This window comes from Athene noctua, chromosome 15 (genome assembly GCF_965140245.1).
Source record: "Athene noctua chromosome 15, bAthNoc1.hap1.1, whole genome shotgun sequence".
Classification (NCBI taxonomy): domain Eukaryota; kingdom Metazoa; phylum Chordata; class Aves; order Strigiformes; family Strigidae; genus Athene; species Athene noctua.
Window position 1 is genome coordinate 2,545,729 of NC_134051.1, and position 26,419 is coordinate 2,572,147.

A 26,419-nucleotide genomic window follows, 5' to 3' on the forward strand; every position below is an offset into this window, starting at 1 on the left:
AGAATTGAATGCGCCACAAATTAAAGACATGGTCCTTCTCACCAAACATACCCAAGACACAGCCAAGAGAGATCAACTCACCTGGCTCCATAGACATAGAAGCAGTAGATGTGGAAGGTCAGAAGCGCAATGATGTCGGAGAGGATGCAGAGAGCCATGGTCAGGCCCAGACAAGCTGACAGACCAACGTACCAGAGGATCATTTCAATGAATGGGGACATCAGGTGAATGTAGCCTAGTGGGCATTGAAGAGTGTCAGTATTTGAATGAAACATCTCCCTGTTGACACTCTCAAAAGACTGATTCCTCCCGCCCTAGAACATTGCTCCAGAAATCATAGCCACAAAAAAAACAGAAGAAAAACTGGGAAACTCCTTTAGATGCCATCTTCTGTTTAGGAGGGACAACAAAAGCTCTCTTTCCCCCAGAGTTTCTGTCCAGGTGTGCCACCTCTGTGAGGAAGGGGAGGACATGCTTAGCTGGAACAGAGCAGTTGCCTTGCTCCACATGCAATTTGCTTTCCTAGATTTGTGTCCAAGTTGCTCAGTACATTTTTAACTGCACACATCAACCTTTCCTACAACCATTCCCATTTTCTTGCTACTCCCACAAAAGCCACCATGTGGCTTTTGCAAAATAAACCAGTGTGGAGGCATACAGTCTCTTTCATCACTGAAGTGGAGCAAAGTCACAGTAACAAGACCATACTTGATTGGTGAGCAAAGTAAATCAGTCTGGTAACCAAGGAGTTCATGTCCATCATGACTGTACTCCTTTATCAAGACACTTATCAAGGATAGCAGGGGTCTGCTATTTCAAGTAGGGACTTGAAATAATAAAGTTGCATTAAGCTGAAGTCTCTGGTAGGACTGGGTTGTCATTTGCATCCCGAGAGCACATTCCTCATCCCTATCTTATCAGCTGCCTCTTACATGACAAAGACTACAAAAGCCTCATAAGACCTAAAGCCCTTCCTTGGACACTCACCACTAATGGCATCAAGTAAGTAAGCTGCATGCATTGCTTTGTGCAAAGCATCAATACAAGCACTTTATTTAATATGCATGACTTCCTTCTGTGGGAATCCAACTTTGGCTTGAGTTCCCACAGCAGGAAGACTCACAGACAAGTTTTTACTTGCAGTAATGCATCTTGATTCATTGTTCACCTCTAGGCAAACATTAAACACTCAGGAGGAAAGAGATGAAAAGGGAGGCTGGAAAGTTAAACAATTGCACTTACTAATCCAAAGATGGATGTGGTAAAGGAAGAAGCGGCCCAAAACCTGATCCAAAGCTCGGTTCATTTTCAGTCCAGCTGGTGCTCCCATTAGCCACTGGAGCAGGTCCTGTAGCTCTTCAGCTACATGCTACAAACACATGGAAGTAAATCACCTGAGATAAAAGACTGCCACCACACTGAGCCCGTCCAGTGCACTGTACATACTGCCCCCTCCCCAGCATTCTTACCGCACCTTCAAACCAATGGAAAAAAAAATCCAAACAACCACTTAACAGACAACTAGTTAAATCAGGAATGCACCTTTATTGACTCTTTACTGAATTCAAACATAACAGCAGAGAGGAAGCTGAACTGCTTAAAAGGTATCAGTGCCGGAAACATGAATCTAGTGTTTGTTTATGGCCACCTCTGGTAGACTTGCACAGTATGAGTTCTTGCTGTAAGGAAAGTTCTTAAAATAGATGGCAAATGCTGGTACCCAAATTGACTTCTTTGGACAGTCAACTGAAAAGTCACAACTGAGCAAGTAAGCTTACTATGGGGAAGGCTGTCAGGATTTTAAAAGGGGGAAAGATGGCGGTGCACTCATGGGCAAAAGAAGTGCATTTTTACAAACAGATAACCTGTATGTATTTACAGCATGGTAGAAAACACAATTATATAAATGTATTTCATACATAAACAAATTTTCTTGATACTCTGTAGTGTACCAGGCAAGATTAACCATGCTGTATAGCACTGATCTTGCCCATCACTATCGTGTCTCTGTGCAAGGCTTCATGGAGAGGTACCCATGGCATCCCAGTAAAAAAGAAGTCCTCTGAATCATTGAGAAAAAAGCCTAATGGAGCTCATCCCCAAACCACTGATGGCTTTGACTCACAATTTCTGGTGATTTAATTCCAGGCTGATATTATTTACTGATTTTCTCTTTCTACTCCACTACTCTGCCAGAGGTTCCCCTTGCAGTTGACAGGGCAGAAGATGAGGTGGCTCTGCTCCTCAGTAGTTTGCACCTGACCTACTCACCTAAGCTGAAACCAGCGGTGAAGTCCATTTACCAGGCTGTGAACTGAGGTAGCTGAGAGTGTAACCTCCAGCAAACAGGTGGAGAACATACCTGGAAGAAGTGACCTCTCACACTGTCCCGCATGAACACAGATTGGGAGTAAAAGCCCACTTAAGAGTCAAGTCCATGCAAGTGAATTGCACTGCAAATGGTGCATGTGTAGAAGAATCAAGACTGCTACTTAAAGCTGATGATGCACTGCAGCCTACTTTCCCCATCACTCATATGGATAATTTCCCTAAGGGGAAATTATTTCCAAGGAATGATTTCATGTTATTTACTAACCAACAGGATCCTTGCAAAATGAGTTTGTAAACATTTACTTTTAGTGTAGTGGCAAAATTAAGGGCTCCATCTTCAACTTACCCAAAAGGATTGCCTTTTTATTTCATTCATTTTCCCTCTGTCTCACTGCAAGTCAGAACTGACTTGAACCCATGGATCTTACCTCTGTGGCTGAGATGTGTTAGCTACTTTATAAATAGACTGTTTTTAATATTTAAAGTGTTGGATTGGTAACTTAGAAAAAGCATTTGGGGATTTTAATGAAATATTTAAATGCTTGAAAGCAGTCCTTCAGCAAGGCTGTTTTTCAGCACTGAATACTTCTGGAGGCTGCCAGTCCCAGAGGTGCTACTAAATTCTGACAGGGGCATGTAGCTCTGGGAAGGTGCCCTAGCTTGCCATTATTTAGCTGGGCGTAGCATTTCAAAACATAGTCCTAGGGTGTAACCTTTCAGGTTGTTTTCCAACCAGATATTTTAGGACTGATCAATAGCAAGCAGCATCAGAGAAGGTGACTGAGAGTCCAATTCTCCTGTTGCAGTCATGAATACTGAATGTGTGCAGTATTAATAAGACAGAGTGAATTGGAAGTGTTTCATAAAGGGGTGTAGGGACATTACCAACTAGAGACTAAAGCTAACATGGTTTAGATGAGATCACTGTGGAAATACTTCCTTTACTGTCATGCTCTTCTTTCTAGTCTCCATATGCAGAGGGTGTAATGGTGATGTGACATGGATGGAGAAGGACACACAGAGCACTGTGAGTGGGCACTGTGGGCACCAGGAAGCACAGGGCAAACTTCCTGAGCAGAGCATCTAGTGCAAGCCAGAGCAAGCAGAGCCAAAGCACTCCCTACCAGAGAGATGTGCCCTGCATCTGTTGGAGGCATTTGGGGCTCTAAGTTATACTAATTTACCAATTATGTATATTGAATATTATCTAAGAATATTTTCCAGGAAGTGTCCTCTCTGCTGGTTTTGTTTACAGATTAGCAGAACATGAGTGAATAGGAACTTATATCCAATTATCTCTGAGCCCCAGTAACATTTTTGGAGGCACTATCTATGATAAATATTTCACGGTTTCAAAGAGATTACAGCTTAAGGAAAAAGAGACATCAACAAGGATGAAAGAGGTGAAGGAGAAAAAAAAAAAAAGATGGTTTATAAGCAGTTCTTCTTAAAACAGACAAATGCAGCCCTTCAAATAAGGCTAAGCAGAGACCTCATCACTCTCTGCAGCTCCCTGAAAGGACATTGCAGAGAGGTTGGTGCTGCTCTCTTCTCACAGGGAATTAGCAATAGAACAACAGGGAACAGCTTTAAACTCCAACAGGGGAGGTTCAGACTGGACATGAGGGAAAAATGTTTCACAGAAAGAGTGGTCAGAGAGTGGAATAGGCTGCCCAGGGAGGGGGGAGTCCCCATCCCTAGATGTGTTTAAGGGTTTTTTGGATGAGATGTTGGGGGATATGGTGTAGGGGAGAACTTTGTAGAGTGGGGCTGATGGTTGGACTCGATGATCCCAAGGGTCTTTTCCCACCTGAATGATTCTGTGAATTGGGTATTTTTGAAAGGAGGCTGTTGTGGAAGGCAAAAACAAGGACAACCATTGGGAAGCCTGGTGGGAGCATGAGGATGGAGGAGGGTAGGAGTTGTGAGGGCACCTACAGAGAGAAGATTATTCACATTTTCCATTCTTGGATTTGAAAGCTTGCTCCAAAAATCAGTCCTTCGTATTGCATACAACTACTTGCCAGTTACTCCCTAGGTGTCTCTGAATCACATCTGCCTCATTTACTGACAAAAGCAACTTGTTATTACAGTCAGCACAGCGCAGCTCATCAGGCTGTGAAAGTGGGAGCTGCAGTCAATGATGTCTTGTGCATCATCAACAATGCTAGCTAAGTGCTGATTTGAGAACCATTATATCTAGGGATGACGAATGATGGCTAGGGAACACGGCTTGATCCTCACGTCAGCAGGCTGAGCTTATGACCCTGGCAGTTGTTGAGAGCCAAAATAACCTACCTGCATCTGCCTCCCAGAGAGATGTTTGCTAGGAAGAAAAATGAGCACTGTATCCAGTCCCCACACAGCTACAATTCTGTCAATATTAAAATCAATCAAACCAATAAGGTTATAGGCTATATAAGGTTATCAATAAGGTTAAAATAAGGTTAAGTATATAACCTTATTATATATAATAAATTATATAATGTTCTATTTACTAACAGATACAGAGATGTAAGGTCAATGCCATTGTCAGATCTGGGGCACATATCAAAAGCAGAATAGCAAGGAGCACTAGGGAAGGAAAACTAACTCACTCTGCAAATGGGAAAGTTTGTGTTACTGAACTTGGCAACATGTAAGCACTTGAGAAAGCCCAAGTGATGGGAATAATGTGTACCAGATGGACACTCAGCAGTGAAGAGGAAACCTACTGCTGAATGGCTAAGGGGAGATTTTGCTGTCATACTGGAAAAGAAGTGGTGCTGGCTTGCACACCACATGCTGAAGTCATTGGTATATTTTGGGATCACTCAGATCTGCATTTTTTAAGGCCTGCACATAATGCATATAAATCAATGCCCACTGAAGGCAGTAAAAGGACTCCAAATGATTTTATGTCCACTATCTAATATGCTTGAAAGAAGAAAGTAAGACTGGAAAGTAAGAAGAGTTGTAAGTGGCCTGAACTGACAAGGTTGGAGAATCAGAGAAGAAAGGCACTGACTACCAGGCTACCTACACAAGGAGGAGTTAGCACTTCCAGGAGGTAAGTAAACAGCTCTTGGTGATAGCAAGGTAATGAAGTCCTCACATGTAGGAGACATGGTGAAAATAACTGACACTATGATGCATAAGTTGAGTGACAGATGAGCTAAACTACTGAAAGAGGAATGAACGAACAACTATCACAAGCAAGCCTACCCAGGACAGGTGCTGAGATTGGATACACCTTGAGCACGGAGAGCGTCCATCTGCCAAAGACACTGGGCAGATGGAACCCCTCCTGGAGCCACCTGTGCAAACAGGAATGCAGCCAAAAGCCACTTCCTTGCAGACATGTTAAGGAATCAGCTTTATGAGAGCTGGACATCTACAGTAATCCCATAGGGAAAGCTCTAGAGAACTTAAAACTTCTCCAGTTGAAATATATGTAAAGAATAAGACTCAGAAAAATATTTCTATTGTATAGCTCAAACAGAAAAGCAAGTGCATTGCAAGAACTGGGGTCCTTTCCACCCCACCACTGCTGCTGAATTGTGTCTGCAGCCATCCTTAAAACATGCAATCCTTAAAAGTCTGATGATGAAAGATAACAAAAATATCAATAATCATGATCTACAGCTGTGCTGGACACTCCATACACACTTTCTGAAAGCACAGCATGTACAAGAATCATCAGAGACCTATGGCTTGTAACAATTAAAAGGTTAGACATAGACCAAGCAGATTATCATCAAGAGAAGTGTGAGCTCTTCCCAAGAAAGACAGCATAAGTAGGAAAAATAAATTGCTGCTGGAATTCTCTAATCAGAATAAAATTCCTCCCAACCAAGAATCTGGAGAAAGAGCAAAGAGAGGACATTCTCCAGCAGCTAGAAGGAAATCAATGGAAATATCCACCTTCTCTTCCAGAAATGAAAGGAAAGTGAGCAGAGAAAGGATTAGACTGTGCAGCTGCGTGACAGTGCTCAACATTGGCTGCACATGTATTTCCAAAACAAGGAGCTCTTAAAATGGAGCTAACTTCAGATGGCTGGTCTGGTCTCCAGCCTCTGAACTACATTATATGTTCCTTACTGCCACTAAACAGATAGACTGGAGTACTGCACCTAAAATGAGCCACCGAAAAGCAGGACAGTATGAGTCATACTTCTTCTTCATTAATTTATGCTGATGCAGAGGGTTCTCAGTGGGCAAGAGGAGTATGTTTGAGAAAATCACAGGACACAGCAAGTTTTCCTAGGTTATCATCTGTACACCAGAGCTCTTAGACAAGATTTCAGGTGTTCGTATCCTGACTAGCTAATGCCTTTGGATTTCCCCATGAAATTCCTCTTCACAAGCACAGCTGCACTGCTTACCAAGTTTGACTTTTCAGCAGTTTATCAGATTCAACTCAGGTTACAGGCTTTTTTTTTTTTTTTTTCCCCCAAATGCCCCATATAGCAACAACCTGAGGACACTTCTTGTCAACTCCAGAATAAAAGTATTCTGGCTCAACAACCACTCAACCTGCAGCTGCAGAGCTCTGTCCAAGCCACAATTGTTACTTTAGGAGCCCTCCAGTAAACGTCTAATTACTACTCACTGCACACACAAATCAGAGCTGTGCTCCCTTTGAGCAGCTCCAACAGGTTTGATTTGAAGATTTCACTGTTCTAGAGGAGATCTAAAACAGGTCTGTCTCTGAAAATCTTGTAAGGCGTTGCCTCCTTACAGCTACCCCAGGCATCAAGAGCTGGTCAGTACCCACAGCAGGTGAAAGAGAAACTGCTTTGGCCACACTTACATCAGCCACAGGAATGAGAGTATCAGCAAGGTGACCAATTCGGTTCTTTCTGTACAGCCAGGACATCAGCAGTATCCCCAGAGCCACATCAACCAGCAGAGAGACAAAGATGTTGGCTTTCCTGCATGCAGGATAAAGAGAAACAGTGTTAGAGAAAAAGGAAGGACAGTGTTTAATGTTTCAATGACAGTTGTCGGCTTCACTTTACACAGCATCCTTAATGTCCCAGGGACACCAGGATAATTTACTGAAGAGGCACGGTGTAGAGATCTTTTGACTTTCACTGGTCTGCTGCTACTTCTGTGGCCAAACATGGAGCCACTCAGAGCCTGCCACACTACAAAACCTTTTTTAGTAAAGGGAGTGAAGAGAGGGAACTGAAGTTACAGAGAGGAATGTTAAACAATTGTGTATATACATACTAAGGGAGGGATTTACCAATACTAAGGGCACCAGCACTTGGGAGTATCCACGTTGAGATCAGATGGCTTTCCAAGAGGTATACTTCAGTTGAACTTCAGTCAATGTGATAAATAGCATTTCTGGGTACACAGACATACCCAGAAGGGCTGCCGAACTGTCCCTTCACTGCTAGACTTTCTGAACAAAATTTCATGACATGAGTTATTCGGGAAATCAGATTAAACAATCCCAGTTACTTTTGGCCTTCAAATCTGCTAATCTATTTTAGATGTTCCCTGGGAGTCTATTACTGCAGGATCAGAGAACCACACGGAACAAAACGGGCTGTGTAGTGGCCATAGGGCATTCAGTATCCATCTCAGATCTCTCGTCTCTCCCTGCTGCACGTTTGCTTTTTCTGTTACACTGATTTTGTTACTGCTGTTGGAGTCTCTGGTCAGCAGTTAATGCAAGAAAGATTCCCCAAAGAGTGGATGAAAGAGGGGATCATTTAAACCTTTCTGCTTGTATGGAAAGTGTCAGTGAATATTGACTGCACTTTTTGGTTAACAGCAGCATATGTGAAAGTAATCAGCTTGTGGGAGTAGTGATAGCAAAGCACTACACACATGGGCACAGCGCAAGCCTTCTGTGGGCAATATCCTGGTTGCCTTTCTCAGGCTAGGGAAAAAGGCATATAAACAGAGTGCAGGGTAAAGATCTGCAAAGTAGCAGGGAGAAGAGCAAGCAAGGCAACATGACACGGTACAGTGAGGACCCCACAGCGCTGTGCGGGCACAGGATCCATGGTTTGGGTTCCCCAGAGGAGACAGGGCTAGAGCAAAGACATGCATGACTGTGTACTCCATACCTCATTAGCTGAGTGTGGTTTTGAGCCTTCTTATTGCTGCTGATGACCTGGAGGTGCTGCAGGCGATGTCCCAGCTGCTCACAAGTTGAGAGTTTGCTCCATAAGAAAGACAAAGGCCAAAACTTCAGCACCCTGTGGAAACACCATGGGAATGTCCCCTTTTGCTTTTGCCATATAGCAGGCTGTCCAGCATACAAACTCCATGCAAAACATGCAGTGCAAGGTTAAGGTTGTGCAACCAGAGATGGTGTCAACATATTAGCATTAAAGAATATTAGATGTTAACTACTCTCTTAAAGGTTAACAGAATTAAGGCAGCCTTTCCAGACCAAGCCATTGAAAGCAGACAACCCAACCTCTCATTTCCATTCTGTACAACCACATGTCTTGCTCCTCCAAGGAACCAGATGGAAATCCTGATTCCACCCTGTGCTTTGGGATTCAGCTGGGGTTGCACACTGCTCTGAGTCTCCAGGAGAGTGGAGTCGAGGCAGTTATGTCTACAGTGCAACAACACAACATGGTGTAACTGCTTCACAAATCCCAATATTACTAATCACAAGTCTCTATCTAGTGTGGGCTTGGTATAACAAACAGCTGTGTTCTCCCTGCAATTTCTGTCCTTTACCCTGTTTCTTTTTCTTTCACTTGATCCTTTTCTTCTTTTTTTCTTTATGACTTCCAAATTCCTTTCTCAGGATCTTCATTTCTATCTTCTTTCCACTGCCTTGCCAAGGGTGACCAGCATTACGTAGATAACATGACATTTATAATTTAATGAGATTCCAAAGTTAACATAGGCTTGTAGGGGAGGAAATACACAGTTCTTTTTTTTATGACTCAGAAGAAAAGTACTAAATGATGCTCGATTATTTTGGGGAGTTACTTTTATTACCACACAACCTATAAAGAAAGGAATGATGGCAATTTGTGTAGTCTAAAATGACACCACTGGATGCAGGCCGGTCAAAGAATGCACAGTAGCTGTACACCAACACAAAGCACCATATTTGTTGTGGGGAATAAATTCTGATGTAGATAAAATTTGGATCACTTCTTTCCTGTACACAATGGTTGTTTCACTACTTTCACAGTGTTACACTGCTTCTTATTAAGGGTCCAGGAATCTATGTTTACTTTTAGTCACTTCCTTCACCTACTCTTACTGCTTCGGCATGTTCCTTTAGTTTACATTCATTCCAAATGTTAAAATTATTCCCAGTATTCTGCTTTGCTTTTGAAATCGTACAGCTGTTTGGATCATTAGTGAGCGTGGCCTGGAGATATCCCTGCAACGTGTGCATGCTTCCCCCAGATTTCATCTGGAGGACTTCAGCCTGTCGGCCAGCGGCAGAGTGTCTTCAGGACTGGCCAGGATAAAGCACAGGATGGGCAGATACAAATCACAAGGGCATGGCTCGTTCAAAGTCCTTCTCAGTACACTGTGGTTACTATCTCATTCCTCCCCCAATCCTCCTGAGCCCTTTCAACCATCCTTTGTGCAAGGCTTGTCAGCTTAAAAAACAGAGTGCTGAAGTGCCCCCTTCCTCCTCCCCATTCAAATTTCAGACACTGAAATTTTTTTTTACTGTGAATCATTCTTCTTAATTTGAGGCCTCCAAGTTACTCAGCAATCCGTTACAGCCTCCCACCTTAGAGACACATGAAATCACTGTTCTTCAGCTGACTTGTCAGGAGGTGATATCTAAAGTGGCGGAGGAAAGAGCACCATGCAGGGGAGGGAGACATGGGGGGCGACTGCACTGGCCACTGATCTCAAAGACCTGTGTTCACAGATTCACCAAGGCACAATTGCAGATGAGTTTTCTCTTCTAATCATACCGCAGCTCAGTGGTTACAAATTCTGGTGTGGCAACCTTTAGCTAGAGCAGAGAATTGCACTTGAAATGCAAAGAAGGGGTAAGGAGAAACGGTCTACCTGTGTAGTTATGTACAGATGGCTGAAGGTGAAAAATTACTGATCAAACCAACAGCTGCCAGACCATCTCAGTTCAAGTAGAAAGCAACAGCTCTGGGGCCTTGTGTGAAATATTCACAGGGCTGATAGTCTCCTCATCCTCTCCCAGCAACGTGTGTTTCTTACCATTCACTGCCGCACCATAACTCCCCAGACTTGAGGCCGCTAGCGTGTGGGTCACCCACCGACCAGGCACCCCTGCTCAAAGGAAAGGACAGGCTGCTGCTCTCTTCTGCCTGAGGAATGTCTTGCACAAGCAAGAATGATTTCCAAAGCAGCCTCATAGCCAGGAACACCCCCAACATGTGCACCCACTGTAGGTTGCAATGGGTAAGTGCATCTCCTCGATTAACAGGATGGGCCCGAAAGACACGTCAGAGGTCTGTGCTTGTCTGTGCTGACCGACTCTCCTTATATTTATCATCAGGACAACCTCTATTCCACTTACATAGCTTCTCTGGGAACTAAATACATACTGATTTAAATAAAAATACAAACATACTGCAAAAAGCTCAATATAATAGTTGCAAGATGGGCTACGGTAACTCTCATCTCTCTAGGAGTACTGAGGAAGAAAGCCAAAAATATTTCTTGCGTGGTCTTCTACCCCTATGCATATGGACTATGCATTGCTATAAATGCTCCCACTTGTTTACTGCACAGTATATAGAAGGATTTTCAGTGGAAAACCAATCAAATAAAACAAAACAAAAAACCAGTGATGTTGTGTCATTGCATTATTTAAGCAGCAGGAGATCTTTGGGGTACTTCTAAATATAAGGAATTTTAGCAATAACATAACATAGCCAGCATGAGTAAATCTTGATTTTCCAATTCAATTTTTTTTTCCAAGAGTGAGAGTGGATTTCTCAGACATCAGATGAAAAGCAATCTTTCCAAATCTGTATCACATGCAAATATTACAGTTCCATTAACCAGAACCCTGGCTGTTTTTCTGCTCCTTGCTAGAAACTGCAGGAATAGTGTCTCCCTTCTGGATGAGGAATCAGAGGTCAGGGTGTTTATAAACGGACTTTTTTTTAAAAGGAGCATACAGGGTTTATTGCCTCAATACTAAATCATTCTGCTGGGTTTCCAGCAGAAATGGGCAAATCTAGAAGACTTTAGGCCCTTTATGAGCAGGGACTAAGCATACTGGTAGGACAGTTCTGTTAAAATTAGCAGCAGTGAAACAGTTGACTGTGATGACATTTAAAATGTCAACTTTCAAACAGTAGATTTCAAACAGTCTATTGAAATAAATGAAGCAGGATGCACAACCAGTCACAACAGCACACGAGAGAGTTTCAGCGGTAATGGAAATCCTGCACAGAGGTCACTCTGAAGACAGAATTGCAATGGCCACCCCTTAGCACAAGGTGGTGCTGAAGAAATGTCTTAATTTGAGATGTACAGGACTTGGGAGCGCTCAGTAAGCTTGCATGTATGTCATTGCCCGCTTTCTGAGATCTCTAACGCTGCTGCCTTGCTTCCCCAGTACAAATACGTAAAACTGGCATATCCAAAAAAGCCCCAAGCCTCTGCAGCCTGACAGGACATCACTGATCTCTTTCTTTAGCTTTTCAAAGCTGACTAATCCTTAATGTCATAAAAAACAGGGCAAGAAAGAAGTCCTGTGACCAGAAGGAGCAAAAACCTAGTAGATACTATTTTATAGGATGTCCTGTCCCAGCACAGGGAGGAAGGGACTGGAAGGACACCTGCATGTGACATCTTGAACCCTCCCTGCCTTCTGTATGTTGGCACAAAGGAAGCTGTACCACATGTCACGTGCTAAATTGAATCAAATGACATTAAGTGACTTAGAAGGTCAAGCAGGAGGTTTGTTATAAAGCCAGGTACCATCTGTGTTGTCCACGACTGATGTTTTAAAACACCTGTAAGATAGGTAAATATAATGTTGATACTGTGGGTGAATAGAACAAAACAGAAAGAAACCTGTGTCTACTTTCCAAGGTTAAGAACAAGTTCAACCTAGGTTTATGCACAGCAAGCCTGCACTCTGCCTGCTGGTATGTACAGCTGGCTGCTAGTCTGGCCACTGCTCTGGCTCAAAATGTCTGTACTGGGTTTAGGAAAAGCTGAAATCAGAATAGCTCCTGATAAGCTGGGTAGCATCTATCTGTGCGAACCTGCCAGACAGAGCTTGAGCTCCCGAGTTATGCTTAGACTATGGCCTTCTGGAGACCTGTGAGCCTTGGGCTTAACCTGACTTTAAGCCTGATCTGAGACCCAGCACCGATCAAGGTGGGCAAGTCTGACCTTGAGACCAAGTGCCTATGCAGGAAAGGATCATCCTGTTTGATGGTAATCGCACACAGTCCAAGAACAGCCAGAAAAAAGACCTTCAGAGCTGACTCCCAATCTTCCACCCAAACACAAAGTTCTGACTTAGTTACTCTTAAGAACCATTAATGCTTAGTCAGTGTCTACAGAGCAGTCCCAGGAACCAGTGGTCCCCCATTATACCAGGTTTGGGTTTGACCCTAAATCTCTTCCAATTGAGTAGTCCAAACCCAGACAGTTTTCCTTTTGTGTACCAAAATGTATAACCCAACTGTTCAGAACATCTTTCCATATGGAGAGTTTCACTGTAATTCTTTTATGACAGTTATCATACAACTGGAAACCTGTTAAAAGACTCAATTCCCCACACCTTGAGGCTGTACTTGAGAAGATTTATCCATGAATACAGTAGTAGCCGTTATCCAAATTTCATCAATTGAAGCGTCCCCTTGCAGCTTGGAACCTGAACTCCACTCCCCTCTCTGGAACAACCTCTCTAGGCAGGTTCTCCCCTTCAAATCTGCTCAGAATTCCTCTTTAGTGCAAGCACTTGCCACACATTACATTCAAGTATCCTATTTAGTTTCACGGTTGTGACAACGGGATTGCACCAAGGATTCATGTAGACTAGCATTCCTTGTAACCTGCCATGAAGTGCCAACCGTTGCAGCACCACCGTCTGTTAGATGATGGATTTAGACACACTGTTTGCTGATGTTTCACACCGTGGAGGGATTCATAGCAAATGGAGTAGGGAGTCCCAGCTATCAAGCCGTTAAGGAGATCCTCATGTCATTCTGTCAGCCATGGAATAGCTGGAAACCCACTCTTTTAGCTGTGATGAAACTGAAGTGGGGCTGAGCTACCCCTGCTGCAAATGGGAAGATCAGTGCCTCCCCCAAAAAGCTCCTAGCTCCTTGAAGAGTTCTACTGTATTTGAGGGAGCCTTTAGCCTTGTGTTTTCAAAGAAGCTCCCCAAACTTTAACAGCAGCTCTGCAGCAGCCTGTTTCCAACAGAATGATTTTGCATCAACGTATTTCTCACTGGGGTTGAGCAGGAACCCTGCAAATGCCTAAACATGAATTACATTTCCACCCAAAACATAAGCAGGCTGATGTCTCACCACTTACCTGCTCCTGCAGATCCCAGAGATAAGTGAAAGCAGGAATGTCAGCAGCATGCATGCAGGCACAGAGGCCTGTTTCATCAGCTCCACGATGATACTAGCTTCAACTCCATCAGACTGCCAGTGGGTCAACTTGATGGGCCCGTCGTCATATCTGTCCGTCATGAACAGTATCTTACTCTTTGCCACTGTGTCAAAGATGGCAGCGAGCTTTGAAGCATCGTCTGCCTTGTGGTCAGTGAAGGCAGCTGTGTCCAAAGGGGGATGTAAATGGGAAAGCATGACTTTGCGCTGGTCATAGTATACCAAGATTATTTCTTCCTCCTTAGGGTTGTTAGAGTGTTTCTGAAGGGTAGAACAGCTCCAGAAGTTGCTGTCTCCCTCTTTGCTTATCTGAATCCAAGGCTCATGAGAGAATATGGTCCCAAGGTCTTCCAAGAACTCACTTAGACTCTCTTCTTTCTCCTGTTTGCTGTTGCTCCATGAGCCAAGCACAGCGACACTGACTTTAGTCACCCGTTGGACTTCACTCAGATACTGCTTCACCTGGGCAGGAATAAAAGGGAAATGGACCACAGCAAGTATAACAGCAGAGTTCTGTTCGGAGATCCAGCGGCCGATCAAAATGCCACTTTCTGCTGAAGAGCAGCATGATGGAAAGAAGACCTTAAGTACCATGGCAGCAATCCTGGAAGAATGGTACACCTGCAATAAACACAGAAATAAAACTTGAGAATGCAAGAAAAATTTGAGCTGATCAAAGTCACTGGTGAGGAGGCCCAGTCAAGTTTTAAAATACTAAGTCCAACCACTCTGCACTGAAACTAGATAATGACAGTAGTGACAGCCAACAGGGATTTCAAATCAGAGAAGTATTTCAAGATTCCTGATAGTCTTTGAAGTGAGGCATGTCGAGCCTGGAGTTTCTCAGCAAAGCCCTTTTTCCAGTGCTGGAGCAGTGTTTCATGATGGTACACAGAACGGCACAGCCTGTCAGACTGGCCCAGATCAGGAATCCATCCTGCCTCCAATCTTAGATCTGACACTGGATGTGCCTGAGCACTTCCTAGAGAAGGGACTACACTGTAGCACAGAGAGATGCCTCTGAGGAATATTTCCTCCTATTACTGACAATCAAATATTGGCTTATGCCATAAAACCAGATAATTCCAGAGCCTCCTTTATCATTTAGGAACCCACAGCTGTGTTCTGCAACAAACTCACTGAACAACCTTGGTCAGACCACTCATCTCCTCTTGTCTCACTCCCCTCATCTGGAAACAGAGATGATAATTTTGTCAGAAGGGACTATAGTGATTAACTGATTGAAGTTTACATAGTGGTTTTAATTCATCAGATACAAGATCCTAAAAAAGGAGAAGCATCTCTGCTTTATCAGTGTTCTTTATCTACAATATTTTTCTTCATGTCATTAAGAAAACAACTCAATGGCTTTGTAAGACTTTTACAAAAATGAGCTTTGAGGCAGTTGACAATGTCTCTTTAAATAAGGTGGAGGTTTCTAACAGAAATATAATTGCAGTAAGGAGGGCGCTGGCGCAGAACAGTCGGCATCCGGTGCCCGTTGTCCTTTCTCGTCCTTCAGTGCTTTGTTAGAGATGTGAAAACTCCGCAGGCCCCCGAGGCTGGCTCCTCTGCGAGGGACCCAGTCAATCGGAAAGAGGAACACAGAGGGTATTTATAACAAGTAGAGAGGACGCGCAACGTGGAGGTCCCTGGTGCTTTTGGTTTTCTCTCTTTTTAATACAGGACAATTCATCTAGTAAATCTCAGCATCTGGCAATTTGATACAGCATGGAGGAGGCAATAGGGAAGCAGCAAAGGCAAGTGATTAATCTACTCCCAGCCCCACAGCCCTGCTAAGTGCAGCAGTAGGCAATGTCTGCTCATGGATAAGCTGTCAGCTCCTTGAGGCAACAAGGTGAAGTTTCCTTGGTGCATAGCTCGCTCCTCCCATGGAAAAAGCACCACAGTTGCTGCATTTGCAAAGAGTAATGGGGTTTTTTCCTGGGACTGAATTCTCCCTTTTACTGCAAAACTGCAAAGCACACCCCAAAACTTCCCCTCAAACAGGCATAAGGGTGCTCGTGAGGGTTTTTGTTCGCAGCATGCTGCTGGCAGCGCAGTGTTCACAGGTGCTGAGGGCACCGAGCACCATCCCTTGCTGCCCCAAAGACCGAGATTTGGAGGCCACAGAGAGACCTCCATCTCTGCCTCTTCGACCAGAGGGATAACCTCGGAGACATGGAGTCTGTGAGGAAGCAGGATCTCAGAAGAACCTTAAATATGTGTTTTTGCAAAGGATTGCAAGTTTCCAGAAGGGGAATGGAAGCAGCAAGATGCATCAAAGGAAGGGCAGAAAAATGGCAGATGTGACACCCTGAGACTGTAAGGGTACAGGACACAAGGGGTGGGAAAGACTAAAACCACCTGCAGTACAACTGAAAAACATCACCTTTCACCAGATAAAGTTTAATGACTATTAGACCCAAATGGACTGAAGAACAAGGCATCCCAGCTTATTTTTCACTTCTATTTAAATAGGTATGACTCAGGTATTTTTTGGTGTTATTTTTCCTGGAAGACCATGAAGACATCAAAGGACACCTAAAAGAGTTGCTCCTGACACACAGAGGAAACTTCGGTGAAAATCATCTAACAGACACAATTAATCAGTCCTTTAAAAAGTTTGAAATAAAATTTGTCCCTACATTTTGCCTTTCTTTCTTTTAGAAAGACTGCCGTTTGTCCAAGGATACTGGCCAAAATAGTGTTCCCTTCACCACCTCTCCTACTTCCTTACTTAACTCAGGTTGTTAAAGAAATGTTATCAGGTGAGATGAGATTTGCATCACAATTTAGCTTTAGGTTTGGAAAAGAATTTCCATTCTTTTTCCCTAAGACCCACAAGACATATTCCCAGGAAAAAGGAAATAAATTATATAAACACAGGGGCTCTGAAAGGCAAAATAACAGATTGAACATGTCGGGAATGTACATACACACATATGCTCAGAAATTATTTAAAATAAAATAAATTTAGCTAGAGTGATAACATTCTAGATATATCACAAGTACCAAAACCTTACAAGTGAAGTTTAACAATAACTCAATACTGTAAAAACTGAAATCGAGCTCAGTATTTTAAAGAACCCAGAAAAAAAATCAAGAAAATAAGTACTTGAATGGAGTTTTTCAGTATTTTTAATTATCAAGACAGTAATATTGGACAAATAACTGTTTTAAGTTAATTTTTTATTCTTCTTTTTCTTCAAGAGATGTCACAGTTTTTTGAGAGTATTGCTACTTCAATATCGAGACTCCAGTGTCTCTGAATGGCTGTCCTTCTTAAAGATCTCTCCATTCATTGGACATTTCAGAGAAGAATTATCAACAGACTTTTAATTCAAACATTTGGGTTTCACTGAGATTTTTTTTTAAAGACAGCCACAGTCATCTGGGAAAACTCATGGAAGAGAAACACTTCTCATCCTTATCTTCTCTAGTTTGTGAGTTCCTTTTCTTACACATTCCCCAACCTTTTATATTAACTTAGGTTTATGCAGCCATACCTCAGGTTAAATAATACCCAAGCACATCATCTGCCCTTTGGTTGCTGCAGATATGGCAGAGAAGACTCTGATAAAATTTTCCAGGCTGCACAAAACATCTCGGCAGTTGAAAGCCAGCTGATCAACTATTCATATGTTAATGTAGCCTAAGGTAGTAACCAGGGAGCAGGTCTGGGAACTCAGGGCAGAGCCCGTATTCCCAAATCCATGACTGGTTGTGCATCCTACTTCATTTATTTCAATAGACTGCTTGAAATCTACTGTTTGAAAGTTGACATATTAAATGTCATCACAGTCAACTGTTTCACTGCTGCTAATTTTAACAGAACTATCCTACCAGTATGCTTAGTCCCTGCTCATAAAGGGCCTAAAGTCTTCTAGATCTGCCCACTTCTGCTGGAAACCCCCAGTTTTTCCCTGAGATGCCACAGAGCAACAACACAACGACCTTGGTCACAGCAAAAGCAACAACGGACACCGCCTAAAATGCATTAATGCAACCAACAAATGCAGAAAAGATCCCAGAACTAATTAATTCCAGAATTTCAGACAGAAAAGCAAAAGAGAACAGCAGGACGTGGCCCTGGTCTCAGCACACGGGCCGTCACATTGCCACCAGCCATGCCAAGGCGTGCCAAGCCCTTGGCAAAGCCACACCTGAGCATCCCCAGGTCTTTCCGCGGGGTTTAGGGCCAGCGGGGGTACAGAAGCCCGGAGAAGCAGCAGGAGCAGGGCTGACTCCTGCGAAGCCCACTGACTTCTTGCTCCTCCAGAATTTCTGGGGTTTTAAAGGTGATCTTAGCGCACGGGTGGGCTGAGGGACAACGGCAATGCCCGGCCTCCTTCCCGACACCTAAGTCCAAGCCCAAGTCTGAGGCAGATTTAACCACCAGCCCCTGGCCCTCGGGCTGCCCCTACAACTCCTACGGCACCCGGCGCCGCCGCCCCCCGCCCAGGCTGCCCCCGGGCTGAGGCAGCCGGGAAGGGCTGACAGCCCCGCCAGGCCTCGGCGCGGAGGGAGCCCCGGGGCCGGGCCGCTGAGGGCGGGCGGGTCCCCGGGCCGGGCAGGCCTGCGCGCCCCGCTCCCCCCCGCCGCCCCGGCCCTGCCGCCGCCGCCTACCGCCCGCTCCGCCGCGCCGGCCGCTTCCGGGCGCCGGTTGCTCGGAGACGCCGCTGGCGCCGGGCTGTGCACCGCGGCGGGCCCGGCCAGCGCCGGGAACCGGCGTCCCGCGTTCCGCCCTTGCTGCGGGGCAGCCCGGGGCCGCTGCCCCTCTCCCGCCGGCCGCGCTCCCCTCTCCCCGTGGTCTTTAAGGCCGCTTCGCCCAGCAGCCCGGGGGGCGGCGGGCCGCGGCGGCCGGGGTCTGTGCCGGCTTACCCGGCAGCGCTGCTCGCCCGCCGCTCGCCCCAACGGCTTCCCGCGGGGCCGGGGCGAGGCGGCGGGGCCGCGGCTGAGCCGGCCGATAAGGAGCGCCAGCTCGCCCAGCCCCCAGACGTGCCATCACCCGCGCCTGGGGCGAGGCCAGGGACTCGCCTTTCCCCACGGGACCCCGTTGTCCCCATCCCCGCTGTCTCAGCAGGCCCCCGGCCTGGCAGAGGCCCCTGGGTGCAGATGCCGGTGCCTGGAGCTTTCCCGCCTGTGACCCGGCAGCGAGTCGGGGCCGTGAGGGTGCCAGCGAGCAAACTGGGCAACTTGAGGGGTCCCACACAGAAAGGGAGAGCAAGTGCAGAGGTGGGGGTGCAGGTCACACAGGGGTGGGCCAGAGTAAAGGTTTAGGATTTGTTTGATTGGGTGCCACAGAATTGGAAATAAGGTGGGAGAAGATTGGTTTTCACAAGTGATAGGACAAGAGGGAATGGCCTCAAGCTGCCCAGGGCAGGGTCAGGCTGGCTCTGAGGAAGGATTTCGTTGCAGAAGGGGCTGTTGGGCATTGGAATGGGCTGCCCAGGGCAGGGGGGGAGTCCCCGGGATCCCTGGAGGGGTTGAAGAGTCGGGTTGACCCAGTGCTGAGGGATCTGGTGGAGTTGGGAATGGTCAGGGTGAGGGTCATGGTTGGACTGGAGGAGCTTCAAGGTCTTTTCCAACCTTGATGATTCTGTGATTCTGTTTTCTAGGAGCTCAGGTGAAGGGTGGGGACGAGACAGGCTTAACCTTGTTCCTGAAGACGACACAGGCTCCCTCCCCCCAGCTTGCTCCCAGGCTGCCTGGCTCTGCAGGGAGAAGGGCTCTGGGAGAGCTCCATCGACTTTAGCGCTTGTCCCAGGGCCAGAAAGGAGAAAGGGTCCTCTCTGGAGTTCGTTTGGGGTGAGAGGTGGTGACTGGACTCAGGTCTCGCACACCGGCAGAGGCTGGGGAGCCCTGCAGCTACGTGCCCGCACCGAGGACTGGAGCAGGGAGAGGAAAACGCCCTTCCCTCTGCCACCACACCCCGCCCGTTCCCCCTGGCCTCTGCTGATAAAGGCAGCGGCTGTGGCCCCCTGAGCCCTCTCCACGGGGAGAACAGGATGGCCGGGCAGGCTCAGCCCCAGGACGTGGGTTGGTCTGAGCAATTCTACGTGCCTACATTCAATCTACTTCGTGCAGTAGCTGTTGCTTCCCTGCAGAGGTCAGGAATGCTGCAGAGAATGAGTTACCTTCATTTTCCCATTCTCCTGAAGCCTGCTGCAAACCCAGCGTTCCAGACAGGCCAGGCTGCCAGCTCCCGCCTGGCCTTACCCCCCCCAGTCATCCTCTGGCATCAGGAAGGTGGAACCATGGCCACATAAAAACGATGTGTGGAAGACAAATATTTATATTATCTCTGCAAAAAATGCAAGAGCCTGGTGATAACAAATTTGATAAGGCACCAACGTGTGGCCTGTTCTGAGTCCTCCTTTAACGACTTATATGGGTCCAAAAGATGGTCTAGTCCTTGCTTCTGCCATCTGGAGAAGCTGGAGGGCAATAAGGCAGTCAAGTACAGGGACAGTGCCCAGCTATGGGAGCAGTGGAACCCACAGCTCACCATCAGACCCAAAGCTCAGGGGAGCTGCTGTGGAACCAACCCCACTCCCCACCTGGGTGTTAGGCTGAGGTCACCACACGGTGCCCCAGGGTTGGTGTGGCTGTAAGGGGGCCTCACGCAGTACTTGAAGACTTTGACACAGTTCTCCCCTGTGTCTGCCACAAAGAGGTGTCCAAAAGAGGAGCAAGCCACGCCAGTGGGCCTCCGCAGCCCCGCGGACACCAGGCAGATGGGAGTCCCATGCTCTGGGAACAAGTGGACTGTACGGCGCTGCTCATCTGCCACCAGGATGCTGCCATCCGCGTCAACGCAGACCCCAGCTGGGTTGCCAAACTGGTGTCCGTATTTGCTGCTGAGGGAGCAGAGGAGCTTACGGCTGCTCATGAAGACCTTGACGTCTCCGCACTCCTCACTTACCACGAAACCTCCATTGGGTGCTGGACTGACGTAGCGAGGTCCCTGCAGGTTGGCAACCGAGTGGATATTGAGCATCTTGAAGGCATGGTCCAGAGCAAAGCTGTGGACTTGGCCTTGTGCATAGTCTGCTACCAAGATCTTGCCCATGGAGTCTACTCCAATACCCCTGGGGGAACCAACCTTTCTGATCTTTATCCATTCTCCCTTGGAGAGGCTGGTGTGAGGGTTGAAGATCCAAATGGCTCCATTCATCATGTCAGCTACAGCCACCATTCCTGTCCGAGTCACAGTCACATCTTCTGGCAAGAAAGTGCCGCCTTCCAACCCTGTTTGCTGGCAGGGCAGGGACCGCAGAATTTGGCCTGTGGTGCTGAGGCCGTGGACCCAGGGAGCACTCTCAGCTGTCACATAGATGGAGCCATCCAGGGAGCAATGGATTCCACTTACTCCCCCATAGCGGCTGCCGGTGGGGTTGGGAATCTGCTGGACCAGGTTGTCCTGGCAATAGTGGAGGAGGTTCTTAATGTTGTCCAGATCTCTGCACAGGCTTTTGGCCTTATCTGCCAGCTGGTGGACTTGGTGCTGTGTCACCATGCCCATGCCACGCTGGCTGCTCAGCAGCGGGCTGGCTGTCTGGAGCATGGCAATGGACTTCAGCTGGAGGGTATAGATGGTTTTTAGAAGCTTCTCCTTTTGCTGGCTGGCCTCCAGAGTGTAGTCCATGTCAAATCTCTTGTCCCTGTTTGGGGGAAGCAGTAGGACCATTACTGTCCCTGTCTGGTGCCATCTCTGGGGACATGCTCTGAGCTCGGGTGCTTGCCATCTACCTGGGGTAAGGTGTTGATGATATTCTGGATTCACTCCAATGCGACGGAGCCCAGATCATAGCTTTTCCAGCTAATTATGTGCTCAGGATATAAAGACAAACGGGGACCATGGCACAAAAATGAAAGAGTCAGTAAGCTGGATCTGCAGCAGGAGGAAGCAGCCGAAAAGGTCCATCAGCTTCAACGACAGCTTGGCTGGTGTTAGATCTGTCCTGAGGATTTATGTGTAAAGGAGAGCCCTGTGTGTGAGCACACTGAATGGGATTTCCACCTCACCAGTTTCTGGCTTCTCTCGGGCCTTTTAACACTTAGTAACCCTATTTTCTGTAAGCCCCATCTCTCCAAACCATGCTCAGTCCATGCTAACACTTGAGACCCTGAGGATGACTGTTCCTTCACTCACACATGGGTCAGATGTCACACTTGGTCAGTGTGTGTCTTTGCTAAGGGCAGCCCCCTCCCCATCCAGATAAGTTACTCCTGAAACAGCCAACAACTTGTCAGGAAGAAGGGAGGTACTGCTCTGAAGTACACATTCAACCTACACAGTTTTTTTCAGACACAAGAGCTGCCATGAAAACCGCAAGTTTTGTTTTAGCCCACTCTCCCTCTCTTTTAAAACCATGATGAATGAGTCCCCCAAAAGGCAGGAATGACAGCCTGGCTCTGCTGTCTGCTCTCCAGGGCCTGACTGGAGCACAGCTCACAGCACACAGCCAGGAGCTGGTAAGAGAAATGTTAAGAGAAATGTGGCCTCATTAAAGTTCCTGGAGAGGCAGAAGTTAACTTTAAATGGGATTGTAATTAATATCATAATGGACACACTTGGCTGTTCTGAGTTGTTTGTGAGCCACCACTCCACCTTTTATCGCTTCATGTCCCATGATTGCCTGGTATCATGTGCTCCATGCTGCCTGCAAAAGTAACGCTTCCCCAAACCACAGCTGGAGATAAGCTGTGCTGGGCTAAGGCATACCGGGTGAAAATTGTCCTTCCTTCATGCAAGTACCACAGTTGTCTAAAAATCAACCCCTGAATACTTGTAGAGCTATCAAATGCAAATACGTGACGGTGGGGATGAGCATGAATATGGAGAGAATTCATTTTCTTCTGGTTTTGGGGTCTAGGAACAGCTTTGCCACTTTCTTCCCCAAAGTGGTTGTGTTTGTGTCTCTGGCAGCAGAGACCTGCTCTGTGGCAGCAAGCCCCCTGCTGCCCCCCTGTGACTGCTTGTCAGGTCCCTCCTTCAGAGCTGGATAGAGTTCAAAATCCAAGAAATCGGATTTTACAGATGGGGAAACTGAGTCAGCACCAGGGAGCCGACGTGCCAGCTGCCTCACACCCAGCACCATCAGCGTGCACCTCGCCTCCCGGGCACTGGACACCCAAAGCTGCCATCAGACCCTTGATGGTGTGTCCTGAGCCAAGCTCGAGCTTCTCATTCATGGGTCTAAGCCCAGAAAGAGGGTCCTGATACTGTCCCCAGCACAGCTCAGGCCAACGACCACGTGTATGACCACAAGCCCAGCTCAACGGATCCTGTACCTCTGTCCTGATGTCCTGGGGGCTGCCCGTCCTTCCCTGGCAGTGCTGCCCTCCCACCGGCTCCGTCCTGCTGCCTCACCAGGCTCCGTGCAGCGGGGCCGAGGGATATTATGTTGTTAGTGACGGGCGATTGCCCTTGAGTCTGGGTAAACACAAAAGCTCCTTGTGCTGCTGACAACCAGAAGCAACGAGACAAGGGCTGATACGCACGGTTTTTATTCCCTGCTGGTCTCATGCCCAGAGAGAAGGTGCCTTTCTTCCAAGATCAGTCTATGTCCTATCTACCTGCTCCTGCCAGAGGAAGGAGAAGCCCCAAGGTGCCCAGCTGCGGCAACGATTTGGGGCTTTTTATGTAGAGGCAAAGGGGCCAGTTTGCTGCACCTCACTCCTAGCGTGGGACGCAGCTGCTGGGGTGGGACAGGGACATTCTCACACCTTGAATCAGGACTCCTGCCTTGTCTCACTGCTTCTTCACTGCCTCCCCATGGGCTCCCAGCCCAGGCATTGTGGGGTTGCCTGCCTCAGTCTCCCCACTTACAAAAAGGAGACGGGTGATTTTTGCCATGTCAGTCTTTCAGGTCCAGCAATGGAGAAGCTCTAGGAAGAGGCAGGTCAGCTGGGACTCCTGGGCACAGTCCCCTCTCCATCTCCATGCTGGGCAAGACCATGTGTGGAGTTGACAATGGTGTCAGCTCAAACAGAGAGGGTCAGGAGTGAAAGCAGAGTCATCTGGGAACAGCCTGGAAGGGGCTGGTCAGAGCCTGCCCTCCTTCCCTGGCAGTGCTTGCTGACAGTGCTCGGTCCACCCTTGCCTGCAGCGAGCTCAAAGCATCCGCCTTAAGCCTGGCCAAAGTGTGAAGAAGTTTGTGTCACTACATTACTCAGGTGGGCCAAAGGTAGATGAAGTAGATGAAGACTCCCCCCACCTTTTGGGATGCTTGGAGGGGCTGTGTGTGCCTGACCCTTCCAACAAAGGAAGCAGATTGGGGTCTGGCTGGCTGCAGGAGCTGAAGGATGGGGATCTGCCTCCAAAGCCCCAGGGCTGGCTGCTTCTCTTTTGGTATGTTTAGGGCCCTTCTGGTCCTGTATCAGTGTACCCCTGAAGCTCACAGCGTCTGGGAGGCTGCTTCAGACCTATTACCAGCCAAAATTACAAAAATAACTTGACATGACAAGCGCTGGGGCCAGTCCGTCCAAGCCCCAGCAGGACGGTAGGCAGCTTCAAAAACCATCTCCCAGGGCAACAGGGTCTGACCTTTTGTTTCGCTGTTGTGTGCTCCATCACCAGGATAAACAAACACAGCCTGGCCCTGGGGCTCCTGTTCACCTTTCCAGGACTGTGGCTCTGTCACAACCTGTTTGAAAGCCACCCCCGGACCCCAGGAGACACCTGTTTCATGGCAGGGCCCTGGCACAGCCCCTGCCCACGCCAGCACCAGGAGCTGTAGGGTTCAGGGATGAGGGCATGGTCAGGCTGCTGGCGCTGGAGATGGACTGAGGGGAAATGAGTTTGGGTCCACTTCAGGCTTTCCTGAAGCACATTACTTCCTGGCATTAGTGATGAACTTCACTCCTTGAGACTTTTCCTCCCCTGGTCCAAGGACAGTAGTCCACAAGGAATGTGCAAGCCTTGGGTCTCTGCCAGTCCCTCTGCCCAAGGAGGCAGGCACTGCACCTACCTAGTACATGGGTGCTGGCAGCCAGCAGGAGATCCCATGGGATGAGCTGATGTTGTTGGTACTTAGTCACAGACTTGAGGAAAAAAACCCAAACTCATCCTTAAAGAGTATTTCCCCATCTAGAACACACCTCCATGTCTGGGGAGAGGGTCAGGGGGACACGGATGGCCACAGTGTCAGTGGAGTGTTAATTATTGTGGTGTGACAAAATCCTGCTGTAGCTCAGGTCCACACTGGATGCCGGAGTGCTCCAGCCCTGAGGTCCCAGCAGTCCCCAGCCTGCTCCAGACCACCATCAGCACAGGGAGGTTTTGGCCGAGTGCCGTGACTGTTTGCTGGGAGCAGAAGTGGGCAGTAGTGAGATGAAGCAGAGTGGTGGGAGGGTGTCCACTGGATGGGGCTGGACATGGGTTTGTAGTTGCTTTGCACAGATGTGAGGTGGCTCCATCTATCCAAACAACCCAGAGGATGATTGGCACTAATTATCAAACAGATGCAGTGCACTGTGTGTGCATGTGCATGTGTGTGTGTGCAACAGCCAGTGGTGTCCCAGGACTGTGTAAGAGCTTTTGGTGGGAAGCTGGAGCATCCGCTGCACAAGCACATGCAGAAAACATGATCTCCAGCCCCTGTCCCAGCTGCAATCCCCGACTGTCCCTCAAGTGCCCACAGTGCCCAGCTGGAGACAAACAGAGGCTTGTGGGGACACTGGGGGACAGTGCTCTTGGAGCCTGATCCCCCACAGAATCTGTGACTGGGGCTTCCTAAACCCAGTTACGTGGAGGTGAGAGCACGAATTCAGCTCCTCTTCAGGTGTCAGAAAAATCCCTCCAGGAAGCAAAGCTGTAACTACTCTGGCCCCTAAAACTGCCCTGGCATGGTCCCCTGGCTGGCTGGTCCCCCCAGAATCCCCGCTGCCAGTTAGCTAACCCATAGAGAAGTTTCTCTAGGGTCTGATAAGGGCTGAACTGGCGCCTCGGCTTCTCCCTTGCTGTGTTCCTCCTCCGCAGCCTCCTGCTTTCACAAGGCTCACAAGAGGATTAGGAAATTAATCCTCTTTGAGACATCAATCTCCTTGTTGAGCCTGACCAAAAGGGCCAGAAGCTGTGAAGCACAGCAGGGCACTGGCACAAAGCCCCTTCCCTGCCAGGAGCCGCCCCATGGGTGAGCCCCAGCTGGCCCTGGTGGCAGCTTCCCCATTGCCACCCCCTTCCCCAGCCTGTCCCTGCAGCCATGGAAGTTGGGCAGTGGTCCCACTGGGCTGGCTTCCTCCATCCTGCCCTGGCCTGGCTCCTGCAGCCTCTCCACACTGGCTTCAGGGGGGGTGGTGGGAGGAAAGTGAAACATCCTCACGTCGTGGCAGGGGACAGCATCCTGAGGCTGTATGGCAAGTGGGAGATGAACAGGAGCTTTCTGCAAACACAGCCCCATACTCAGCCTGGTGGGGAGGGCTCTGCAGTTCCAGGGGCACTGGTGAACCCCGGGGCCACGGGTATTACTGGAGCAAAGCTGTGTGCCAGAAACATCCTCCTATGGACAGTACTGGGC

At 47.7% G+C, this 26,419-nt stretch overlaps 2 protein-coding genes across 4 annotated transcripts in view; both read right to left on the bottom strand.

Annotated features, from left to right (window-relative positions):
* The window catches only part of PIGQ (phosphatidylinositol glycan anchor biosynthesis class Q), a 36,713-nt gene extending 17,906 nt beyond the window's left edge, over nucleotides 1-18,807 (bottom strand). Inside the window, exons 1-6 of one of the 3 annotated variants that reach the window (XR_012634604.1) lie at nucleotides 18,522-18,616; nucleotides 13,813-14,513; nucleotides 8,397-8,528; nucleotides 7,124-7,244; nucleotides 1,243-1,369; nucleotides 82-235 (exon numbers count right to left, since the gene is read on the bottom strand). Coding sequence is in view for 2 of the 3 variants with exons in the window: in XM_074919522.1 (XP_074775623.1) it covers nucleotides 82-235; nucleotides 1,243-1,369; nucleotides 7,124-7,244; nucleotides 8,397-8,528; nucleotides 13,813-14,486 (1,208 nt within the window). In the remaining variant the exon portion in view is untranslated. Of the gene's footprint in view, nucleotides 1-81; nucleotides 236-1,242; nucleotides 1,370-7,123; nucleotides 7,245-8,396; nucleotides 8,529-13,812; nucleotides 14,514-18,521; nucleotides 18,659-18,776 lie in introns of those variants that run through there. The other 2 variants (XM_074919522.1, XM_074919523.1) reach the window with 2 other exon arrangements.
* A 1,521-nt stretch (nucleotides 18,808-20,328) lies between these two features.
* Nucleotides 20,329-23,274, bottom strand: NHLRC4 (NHL repeat containing 4). The gene is made up of 2 exons (XM_074919565.1): nucleotides 23,193-23,274; nucleotides 20,329-21,559 (listed from the first exon to the last, which is right to left on the bottom strand). The coding sequence occupies exon 2, from the start codon at nucleotides 21,541-21,543 to the stop codon at nucleotides 20,419-20,421; it is 1,125 nt and encodes a 374-aa protein (XP_074775666.1). The 5' UTR covers nucleotides 21,544-21,559; nucleotides 23,193-23,274; the 3' UTR covers nucleotides 20,329-20,418.
* Nucleotides 23,275-26,419: the final 3,145 nt, after the last annotated feature.